This window comes from Hyaena hyaena, unplaced genomic scaffold (assembly GCF_003009895.1).
Source record: "Hyaena hyaena isolate Hyena2069 unplaced genomic scaffold, ASM300989v1 scaffold_1153, whole genome shotgun sequence".
Taxonomy (NCBI): Eukaryota; Metazoa; Chordata; class Mammalia; order Carnivora; family Hyaenidae; genus Hyaena; species Hyaena hyaena.
In genome coordinates this window covers 443,422-455,343 of record NW_024081781.1, presented here as the reverse complement: position 1 = coordinate 455,343, position 11,922 = coordinate 443,422, and the positions used below count along the sequence as shown (strand labels likewise).

The 11,922-nt window shown below is 39.5% G+C and overlaps 1 protein-coding gene across 1 annotated transcript in view; it reads left to right on the top strand.

Annotated features, from left to right (window-relative positions):
* Window positions 1–11,922, top strand: part of SLC22A3 (solute carrier family 22 member 3) — a 97,683-nt gene that overhangs the window by 44,590 nt on the left and 41,171 nt on the right. The window contains exons 2-5 of the mRNA XM_039222507.1: window positions 4,020–4,123; window positions 6,660–6,814; window positions 8,514–8,682; window positions 9,542–9,659. Coding sequence (XP_039078438.1) covers window positions 4,020–4,123; window positions 6,660–6,814; window positions 8,514–8,682; window positions 9,542–9,659 — 546 coding nt within the window. The remainder of the gene's footprint in view (window positions 1–4,019; window positions 4,124–6,659; window positions 6,815–8,513; window positions 8,683–9,541; window positions 9,660–11,922) is intronic.

The window sequence follows — 11,922 nt, the reverse complement described above, 5'->3', positions numbered from 1 at the left end:
CAGCTCAGAGCCTGGAGCCTGCTTCCGATTCTGTGTCTCCCTCGCTCTCTGCCCCTCCCCCACTCACACTCTGTCTCTGTCTCAAAAAAATTTTTAAAGAAAAATATTTATTTTATTTTATTTTTTTATTTTTTATTTTTAAAAAATTTTTTTTTAATGTTTTATTTATTTCTAGGAGAGAGAGAGACAGCGTGAGCAGGGGAGGGTCAGAGAGAGAGGGAGTCACAGACTGAAACAGGCTCCAGGCTCTGAGCTGGCAGTCAGCACAGAGCCTGACGCGGGGCCCGAACCCACGAACCGCGAGATCATGACCTAAGCGAAAGTCGGACGCTTAACCGACTAAGCCACCCAGGCGCCCCTGAAAAATATTTATTTTAATATGAAATATGAAAAAATCCTTTTTGATAGTTTCTCTTATGGGAGAGTGAAAAAGATCATCAGTTTTCTATTGGAAAATTTTTTGTGGACTTAAAGGATATTTGGGGGGGCATTTTAATTCATACAGTTCAAAAGCAGCTTCACAAATTCGTTGAAAGGATAGCTCTTGCCTCACAGTATTGTCTATGAAAAGCTTCCCTGCATCCCCAGCTAATCCAGTAACCTGAAGCACAGCTGGAGGAGGTGACCTCCACTCTTGGGGAATTTACATTTGACACTGGTTGCTCCTTTTCCTGAAGCAAAGTGTATTTTCTCTGGCAGTTAAGTTGCCTGTTTGATTTCTTAGATTCGATATACTTTTTTTCTTGTTGCATTCTTTTGTTTGTTTTTATTTTTATTTTTCAATTAAAAGTTTTTTTTAAATGTTTTATTTTTGAGAGTGTGTGCACATATGCACACACCAAGGGGGGAGGGGCAGAGAGGGCGGGGGACCGAGGATCCGAAGCAAGGACTCCACGCTGTCGGCACAGAGCCCCTTGTGGGCTCCAGCTCACAAACCGTGAGATCATGACTTGAGCTGAAGTTGGACGCTTAACCAACTGAGCCGCCCAGGTGCCCTATGATAATGATGATAATAATCATGTCTGGATTGCTGGAGGGTTTCAAAGTGACAGCTGCGTACAAATCGGCTAATCTAAGGCCTGGCACGCAGTGACTTTTGAATTGTATGAAGTAAAATGAGTCACCCAGGTGCCCCTTAAGTTTTTATTTTAATTCCAGTGTAGTTAACATACAGTGTTATATCAGTTTCAGGTGTATAATACAGTGATTCAGCAATTCCATACATCACTCAAGTGTTCTTTATGACCTGTGCACTCCTTAATCCCCATCCTTTATTTCACTCATTCCCCACCTCACCCCCACCTCTCCTCTGGTAGCCATCAGTTTGTCCTCTGTAGTTAAGAGTCTGCTTCTTGGTTCCTATCTTTCTCTCTCTCTGTTGTTTCCTAAATTCCACATATGAATGAAATCATATGGTATTTTTCTTTCTCTGAATGACTGATTTTACTTAGCATTATACACTCTAGCTCCATCCATGTTGCAAATGAAAAGATTTCCTTCTTTTTATGGCTGAATACTATTCCATTGTATACATACCACATCTTCTTCATCCATTCATCTATTGATGGACACTTGGGCTGCTGCCATTGTTTGGGTATTGTAAGTAATGCTGCAAAACATAGGGTGCATGTATCTCTTTGAATTAGTGTTTTTGTATTTAGGAGGTAGATACCCAGTAGTGCGATTACTGGATCATAAGGTAGTTCTATTTTTAACTTGTTGAGGAACCTCCATACTGTTTTCCACAGTGGCTGCACCAGTTGGCATTCCCATCAAAAGTGTAAGAGGGCTCCTTTTTCTCCACATCCTTGCCAACACTTGTTGTTTCTTGTGGTTTTGATTTTAGCTCTTCTGACTGGTGTGAGGTGATATCTCATTATAGTTTTGATTTTCATTTCCCTGATGATGAGTGAAGTTGAGCATCTTTTTCTGTGTCTATTGTCCATCTGTGTATGTTCTCTGGAGAAATGTCTCCAAAGTTGTATCAGTTCTTTACACATTTTGGAGACTAACCCTTTATCGGATATGTTATTTGTAAATATCTTCTCCTTTTCAGTAGATTGTCTTTTAGTTTTGTTGATTGTTTCCTTCACTGTGCAGAAATTTTTATTTTGTTGACATCTAAAGAGTTCATTTTTACTTTTGTTTCCCTGGACTCAGGAAACCTATATAGAAAAATGTTGCTACAGCCAACACCAGAGAAATTACTGCCTGTATTCTCTTTTAGGATTTTTACGGTTTCAAATCTCATATGTAGGTCTTTCATCCATTTCGAATTTATTTTTGTGTGTGGTGTAAGAAAGTGGTCCATTTTCATTCTTCTGCATGCATCTGTCCTAATTGCATTCTCTACATAGTTAATTCAGGGAAACTATTTCAGTTAATTTTAATCATCTGCAAGTTTACATACAATAAAATTGCCATGCCTTAAGAAACCAGTTCCTGAATGGATGATAAAACTCCTTTAAGTTACCACAACTTACTATCCTCTGCGTATATGGAAATCTTTTTACTTTTTTAATCTCTATAAATCTTCTCAGCAACTCTGTGAGGTGGGTCAGCTACTAATGCTCCCATTTTTTTCCCAGCTGTGTTGACAGGTCATTAGCTATAGAACTGAGACAAGAAGCTGGGTTCCATAAATAAGTGTGATAGTTTGTTTATGAATGTGTATTTATGAGCGATCTTCAAGCTGGGGTGGGCATGCATTTGGAGGTATGCAAAGACCTTCACAGGGTGAAGGGTCTGGATACATTGAAGGGACTCCATTGCCAGAGTTTCGGCTCATGGAGGTCCAGAATGGATGGGCGTGAGAATAAGCATGTGATGAGGACACAGGTCCTTTTTCCTAAATTTCCTTCCCTCACTTTGCTAAAGGAATCCTACCTCTCTCCCATCTCGGTATAATGCACTGCACTGACTTGATGTTTTAAGACCTGTGGGGAATGAAATAGCGGAACAGTTTGGACTATTGGTTTGGGTGTGAAGAAGACCATGAGGAAAGAAAATAACTGACCTTAATGATTTGATTAAACAACTGTTGTAAGTGTGGTGGTCTCCTTTTCTTTCCTTGAAGCAAGAGCATCTGAGGACTTAAAGGGCATATTGGTTAATAGGAAAGTAAAACTAATTTTGATGATTAGATTGCTCTGTGAGTCGTGGCACATAGCTAAGAGGGAGACGGAAGAATCGAGTAGCATTGCTCTACCAAAACTCTCTCTGTTCTTAATAATTTATTTATACAAATATATTTTCCTGGCACATAAATTTATAAAAATGAAAAATGGACTGAATTGATGTGTAGCCTTAACTAGTTCTAGTAATAAACAGTCTTCTTGCACGGATGACATGAACTGGCTGGAAAACCCCAGACTTTCTTAACATTCTTCTAGAAACAGAGAGATGCACTTCCAACAAAACGTTATTCCTGTGCAGTAATTGTTTTTCCAGATTCATATATTTTCTATTTTCATCTTTTGCAGTTTGGTAATTATACTTATAACCCAATCAGAAAGGATACAAATATTTTGAGGCATTGTCACAGAGAAAAATTTGTAATGAAAAGTCAATTTATATATATAATTTTTACACACAGAAGTATCTATGCACCTCACCATTAATGCAATACACATTAACACAAAACACAAAACCATATTTTCTGCTATTATAGTACAAGAATGTAAGTATGTGGTGATGAAAACAAGAATTCAAAGAGAAAAAAATATCGACTTCAGATTGAGACCACTAAGGAACTTGTTTTTACTGGGTGATGGTAGGTATCCAATAGCTTCAGTATTTAGACTGTTGTATATAGTAGATTACATCTTTGGCAGTTATTGAAACTGACACAAAAACCCAACCCTTATATACCAATATAAAAATATGCGTGTGATACATTTAAAAAATTTAAGGAGTTTTTGGGAAAAAATGTTAAATGATCATAGATCTAGACAGAAGATCAGATGTCTTGAGGATAGGCATGGTCACGTGTCTCCCATGCATGTCCTTTGTTTTCCCAGTTTGACCTCGTGTGTGTTAATGCTTGGATGCTGGACCTCACACAAGCCATCCTAAACCTGGGCTTCCTGGCCGGAGCCTTCACCTTGGGTTATGCAGCAGACAGGTAGGCACGGATATGACAGCCATTGACATGATGCATAAGTGTGGAGATGAAAATATTTTATGTTAAACATTAGAAAACTATTTTTTTTTGTTTTATTAGTGTTTTATTTATTTATTTATTTTTTACAAATAGTTTATTGTCAAATTAGTTTCCACATAACACTCAGTGCTCATCCCCACAAGTGTCCTCCTCCATGCCCATCCCCCCTCCCCCCACATCCATCAGTCCTCAGTTTTTGTATTTTTGCTAAACTTGGGGAAAAACTTATTTTCTCTACCTGTGACATTCACACTTGTTTGGTTAGACTAATTCTCTCCTTGTTCAACTACATCTCCTTACTCCTTGAACTGTACAAGTGGATGGGGCCACTCCCAGTGGATCTGAAAGCATCTTAGTGGAAACACCAGCAGGGCAGTAATTTTATCACAGGACAGACGGATGGCTGGCTGGACACTGTGGACGGAGTTGATTCCCTGTGCTTCCATAACTCACTGGTTGTGGTCTGGATTAATTTAGTCATTGAGTTGGCCCCTTCCCAATATGTCTCAGTTATATTTTTTAAAGAAATCCTTGTATTTTATTCTACAAGTTAAAAACTCTGCAAAAAAAAAAAAAGAGTTTTCCCAAAGACTGTTAAAAGAATTTTATCTATTATTTAACATTCATAAATATACAGGTTAATGGCAGACATGGTGAGTATGTATATTAAAGATAGTCATGCTTTCTATTCAAATATTCCTGTTTCAGACATTCTTGATATTGGTTATTTTATTCATGCTTAACTATTCCTTTATCCCAATTCTAACTATGAAAATATGTGCAATAATTTAATAATTCCTTCTATACCCCTTAGGACAGGGGTAGGAAAGCTTTGGCCATTGGCTGTGTCTGGCTGAATATTGCTGTGGTCACTCTAAGCCCAGCCTCGGTGGGCCCTTGTGACCCAGCTCGTGGTACACAGTGCTTAATGGTACTTCTTGGAGAGCTGCCCACAGCAATTAATTAACTAATTGGAGACAATAAAATGCCCCAAATGCTTTAGCTAATTGACGATCTGAACTTGGCCGTATCAGGACTTCAAAGTGGGTTGAACCTTTACTTTCTTTTTCTGCTCCTTCGTCTCTCTCTTATTTTTCTTCTCTGACCCCCTACCCCCTCTTCTGCATGTTTCTTCTTAATCCTTGAGTCTGATGCTCTTTCTCTGTCTTTTATCCGTGTCTTTTTCTATGGTTTCTTCTTATAGCCCTTCACATTCATCTTTCTTTTCTTAATCTCCCCACACATCACTTTCTCTCCTAGCTGGCTATGACTTGGAGTTGAGTGATGTATTTTCAACACATATTTCTTTATTCTTGTTGTTAATCTTCCTGATTTAGACATTAGGTTTTGTCTCTTCTTCATGTTTCTCTCTCACAATCAATAAACATACCTCCAAACAAAAGAACTCAGCTAAAGGAGGGAGGCTTTTCCTACCTATGTTCCAGCAGGGGCCTGAGCGTCTGTCCGCAGAAATGACTCCACGCTTTGAAGAAGAAGACCCATGAACAATTCTGCCTCACCACAGGGCCAGTCGTCTGTCGGCTCCATCTCTGCTTTATGTCATTGAAGGAAAGAACCAGAAACAATTTAATAGGCCACATATCTACAAGAGGACAGTGCAGGAAGGACAGACAGTCTATTTTAGAGCCTGAATAAATGAGAACTACTTCTGTCTCTGCTCCGCTGACCTAAGCAAGATGCTGCATGTGTGAATTTGGTGGGAATTTCTATGGGAGAACATTTTTGAATCAAATCTTGTAAAGGTCATTGTTGACAGACTTTCACCAGCCAGTAATTTGGCACAGCTGAACTGAACCATTTAGCATCAGACTCCCAGAATATTGCCCACAGTAACCTGTACCCTTTGTCTATGCTTTTAGTAATAGCCACGTAAACGGTGAGAATAAAATGCAAAACTTAAGAACAACTCACATTGGTTGTGAACTTTACAGTTTGTAAGCAGCTTTCACATCAGCATCGCATTTGAGTCTCTACAACTTCACTGTAGGAAGGGAGAGGAGAAAACCCCACCAACCCACAAGCAAACAAAATCTGAATCTTGGATCGCTTAAGAAATGGGCCCGAGGTCCCATGGCTGGTGGACGGTTCGCCTAAGACTGAAGCCCCCGCCTGGGGCTTTCTCCCTTTCTCCTTCCAACTCCACCTGCAAAAATGCTAGAAAGCATCAAAGCTGTCCCTCCAGGGTGACACATGTGATAGGGAGGGCCATGCTTTTGGAAACTGCAATCCCCAAAAATGCATTCTGTGCCTTCCATTTTATAATGCCATTTCATGGGCACGTGTCCTTATTTGCCGTGTTTTGCTATAAAACAAAACGCAGAATTTTCAGCAATCCTGTACGGGGTAGTAATAATGCAGCTTTGAAAACAAAATTTCTGTCCTTAAGCCTCTTGTAGCAACACTTATACTGATAGTGTTTGTCACTGTGTTGAAGAAAACGCCAAAGGTGACTTCTTCCTCTCTCTTTCTCAAAAAGGTACGGCAGAATAGTCATTTATCTGATATCCTGTTTCGGTGTTGGCGTCACCGGTGTGGTGGTGGCCTTTGCACCAAATTTCCCTGTGTTTGTGATCTTCCGCTTCCTACAAGGTGTGTTTGGAAAGGGGACATGGATGACTTGCTACGTGATTGGTAAGACCTTACTACGCCTCGGTGTCTCTTTGACAGCCAGGGTCAGGTGTCCGGGAGGTGCCAGCCAGTGAGCCTTCCTCGGGGTTGTATGACGAGGCTCCGCGGCTCCCCCAGCAATGATTTCTGCAGATAGGACGGTTGCCGGGGTGAGCCTCTGACTCTGGCAAAATGCCACCTTGCCAAATATGGAATATCGCAAAATAGAGGGGTCAACCACTTCCTAGCACTGCCATACTGTTAATCACAAGTTATTGTTTGCTCTCTTGGAGACTGATTTTTATAAAAATTTAAGCAGTTCTTTGAAACATCTTTAAAATAGTCTCTGTGCATTTCTGTGATGTAGTTTGAGACGACACCCTGCGTTCTCAAATAATTCTCTCTTAATTCTATGTCTTTTGTACAAGTGGAGAACTTTTTACCGTGAAGGAGGTAGGACCTAAAAACAAGACGTTTATTTGTGAACCTTTGCGCTCTTCCATAACTAGAAAGTTTGACATTCTGGGTATGAAAGAAAGAAAAACTTCTCTTTGCTGTTTGCTCATTTTACTGGGAAAAGTCCTGGATGCTCCTTGGGCTCTGTTGCCAGTGGTCCAGGACCAGTCACCTCCTTAAGGGTCATGGTGGATTCGTGACCAGGGAGAGGCAAAAGCTCCTTTTAGATTATTGCTCCAGATCTCTAGGCTTCTAGACCCTTCCATTACTGCTAGATAATCCTTCCCCAAGCTGTGCCCACCTTGAGGACCCTTTGAAGATCTTTGTATGGGCAGGGAAGGAGAAAGAGTGCCAGGAAGTTGCCTGTCGCTGGCTGGGGCAGAAGGGATATGTAATATAAAGCATTTCTAAGGAGATCTAAGTCTAGGTGGATTTTCAAAGCTGCGATCTTAGGGCACAACCAAGGTAGCAAATCCCAAGATGATCGGAATAGAATTAATGACAGATAGAAATGGGTTCGTTTGGGTGGAGAAGGATGCCAGCAATAAGATTCCCCATGTGATTTTTAAAGAGATATCACACAAATGGAAAGTCCGACCCTGCCGAGAGAACTATTATTTAGTAGACACTCTCTTGTGATCTTGAAAAAATTCATTTGTAGAGTCTAATGCTTATAAAGAATCTCCTAATACGATATGCAAATCTTTAGAGATACTGTGGTAGAAATCTAGCCAGTGTATTTTATTTCTGTATTGATAAAATATTCATCATTTAAGCCTTCCTAAATCAACAGATATATTTTTCGTACACTCAGAAGAGTGCTGGGCTGTGTGTGTAAGGTGAGTGTGGCCAGTGCTTGCCAATAACTGACAGAGAAGAGAGTGACCAGAAAATGCAGCTCCAGCACGCATGGAAGTTTTAGTGTCTTTAAGAATTCTGTGATGGTGGGGTGCCTGGGTGGCTCAGTTGGTTAAGCATCGACTTAGGTCATGATCTCATGGTTTGTGAGTTCAAGCCCTGCGTCAGGCTCTGTGCTGACAGTTCAGAGCCTGGAGCCTGCTTCAGATCCTGTGTCTCCCTTGCTCTCTGTCCCTCCCCCACTCATGCTGTCTCTCTCTCATAAATACACAAACTTTAAAAAAAAATAAAAAAAAGAATTCTGTGGTGTTCTAACAATGCCGATGGATATGACAGATGTAACGTCTCTGTGTGTTTATTTTGGAGCTGAACTTGAGCTTCCCTAACTTCTGTGTTTGTTTTCCTTCAGTAACAGAAATAGTAGGTTCAAAGCAAAGAAGAATTGTGGGGATAGTAGTCCAAATGTTCTTCACCCTTGGAATCATAATTCTCCCTGGAATTGCCTACTTTATCCCCAGCTGGCAAGGGATTCAGCTAGCCATAACGCTGCCCAGCTTTCTCTTCCTCCTTTATTACTGGTAAAGTGGTTTTGGTCATTATTGAATTTGTTCTTATTGCACAAAAATGTAGAATCTGCACTTTCTAAACCAACAGGGAAATGAAAGTAATTAAGGAGATTTTCTAAGATCCCCAGAGTGGCTATGGGCTTTGAGAATTTCTAGAGTGTTTGAGAATGTATAGAGACTATTCATGAATTGACTAGTAGTTCTCATTAAAATAGATTAATAAAGTACCAAAACACAAAACTCTAGAGTATTGGTTATGTTTTGTTATTTTGTAATATCTTCACGAACACTGTAAGGTAATGAACAGTATCTGCCGATATTTTAACATGCAAATTAAATGCAACAAAATCGCTTTTGTTTCTATGTATGTTCTGTTAAGCAAATTAATATTAATGCAGGAATCCTCTGAGGAGTAAGAACATGTTGAGAACATCAGAAAATTAAGTTATCAGAAAGCTACAGGTGTATGCATTTGACTCTTACTGAAGTCAATACATTTTGATCATTTCTCTAATTTAATTTTAATATATGGGGAGATCAGTTTACATACATTCCTAAATGCCCCTTAAATCCCAGTTCTTTTGCTGTGTGTAACTGAGGACACTGTATTCTAGGATAGCCTGGTCTTACAAGAATAATGTAATGCTGATTATTCTTATTATGACCAATGATCCAATTATCAAGTGAGCATTTTTCCCTTCCATTATACATGTTCCAAGATAATCTATGTTTCAAAAAGCATATTCTAAATTCTCAGTCTCCTAAAGTTGTATCTAATTGCGAGATCCATATTAAGAGGGAAAATGAAATTGTTGACTTTTAAGGTTTTGAAATTCCTCGACATAATTCAACAAAGTTTTCTTCTTGCCAGGGTCGTTCCTGAATCTCCTCGCTGGCTGATTACTCGGAAGAAAGGAGATAAAGCATTAAAAATTCTGAGGAACATTGCCAAATGCAATGGGAAATATCTCTCACCAAATTACTCAGAGGTAATTTCATTTATTACTAGTAACAAATATTTTTAAAGTGAGTGAAGGAATTTGTCTCTTATTATCAAACATCTGACTAAATCACTTTTAGTTTGGCTTTAAAAACAGGAAAAAAACCCCACCTTGGAAAGAATGACAAGGTGCATTAAAGAAGACACATGAGGAAGAGCTGTGACCTTATAGTTGAGCTCAACTGGCCGCTTAGTCCATAATTTCGTAGTTGCACCTTGTTACTTAAATTATTTTAAGTAACTACTTAAATTTAAAGTAGTAATTTTGGAGCTGAACTTGAGCTTCCCTAACTTCTGTATTTGTTTTCTCCTACTGTGGACCCCATGCTATGAAATCATTCATTCATCTTAATTGCACAAAAACTATAAATCTTTCCTTGACATTCAGTGTAGTCAAAAGATTTGTCTTTAAATTTAGTCTTGGAAATACTATTTCTTCGAATCAGAGCTGGAGCAAGAATGTAGTGTTCAGCCTTTTGACTTAACACATGCTGCCTGGTCTACCGCCCCCTCCCTCCCTCGTTTCCTTCCTCCCTTCTTTTTCTTCTTCCTTTGTCCAGTAAAGGCTTTTGGGGTGCCTCTGTGTCATTAAACTAAGAGAAATGGTGGGGACTAAAGCTTATTCTTTGCTCTCTGGAAGATTTGATACTCCTCTGAGGACATACAGATAATTTGAAGTGACACTTGAATAATCAGAGAATAATATATAAAAAGATGTGGCAATACTTAACTGCAGAGACTAAGTGAATAACAAAGGAATTCTTATAAAAGGGATATGAGAGAAGAATTTTTGGAAAATACGAATCTTTGATATAAGCCTTGAAGAATATTAGGTTGCTAATATATATATATATATATTTTTTTTTTTTGGTAGCACTCGGTTGGTTTTGATAGAACATTCTGATAGAAAACAGGCTATGTTCATTTTATCATCACCTCCCCCAGCCTCCAGAACTTGGTTGGAGATATTTAGATTTCTGCCTTTTTCCTTCACTCTTACATTCAGCGGCAAGCAGGAACATCTGTGTTTACGAAGGTTTCAATTGATTGGTTGTCACTGGATTACGGTGATGCACCTTGGGGTTTATAGATCATACAATGTGTGGTGAAGAAAAAACATGATCTGTTTTAACCATTAAGGCAAGCGATCCTTGTTTCTGAGCACATTTGGGCTGTGTATTCCTTTTACAGAAAAAATATCCCGCTGCCTTCGTACCTTGCTCTCATCCCATTACCTTTGGTCTTCATAACAGGATCAAATGTATGATAATCTGCATTCAGTTTTAATAGTCAAATAAATGTTCTTGCTCCTCGCTCAACAGCATCCTGAAGACATTGCACACGTAGTCCCAGTGCTAAGCATATGTAAGCTCTACATCAAGGTTAAAAACAACAACAACAACAACACCAGTTTGTGCTGATGGCTTCCAGAAGAAAACGCCACTTGACTAGGCATGTGGTGTGTTATTGTGAGTACTGCTAAGAGGTCACAGGATGGTCCCCAGAAGCAGCTACTCCTACACATCCGGTGGGGTCCAGTTCAACGCCATGCCCATAGACCCACTGACCCACTTCGAATTCATGAACACTGTAGAGACGTTTCACCAGGGAAGTAGTGCCATGCTCTTCATGGTTTCACTTGTGGAAAGATCATGAATGACGGATCCTGTGGCTTCCAAAACATGTTAACTCTGGTTTTAAGTTAGATGCGCTCCATTTGAAAGTCGGGTTTAAAGCCAGACATGAGTTTCTCTAGGAGTTTAGTGCCCTAACCACCATTTTCTGATGATTACATATTGTGATTGGCTCACAAGCCTTTAATCTATAGGTTCCTGTTCTTTTCTTTACCTTACAACCTTGGCAGTAAAGAATGCTAGGATTTTCTCCCTTCCCACCTTCCTACCTTCCTTCCTTCCTTCCTTCCTTCCTTCCTTCCTTCCTTCCTTCCTTCCTTCCTTCCTTCCTTCCATGTTTCTGCAGCCTAAATTTTGTTGATTACATCCTTAGGATCCTTTAATCTGGCCCTCTGTCTCTTGTGTTCCCTGTCAGTAGGTAGATCTAGAGCTTAATTATGTTTAGGTCTGATACTTCTGGCAATCCTACTTTATAAGTGGTTTAGTACATTTCCATTAAGAGATACCTCACGTCTGCCTGGTTCTTTTTTTGTGATGTTAGCTGCCACTGATCATCATTGCCTGGATTCATTAATTTATCAGAGGTCGCAAATAACAGTATTTCCTTTTTCATTATCT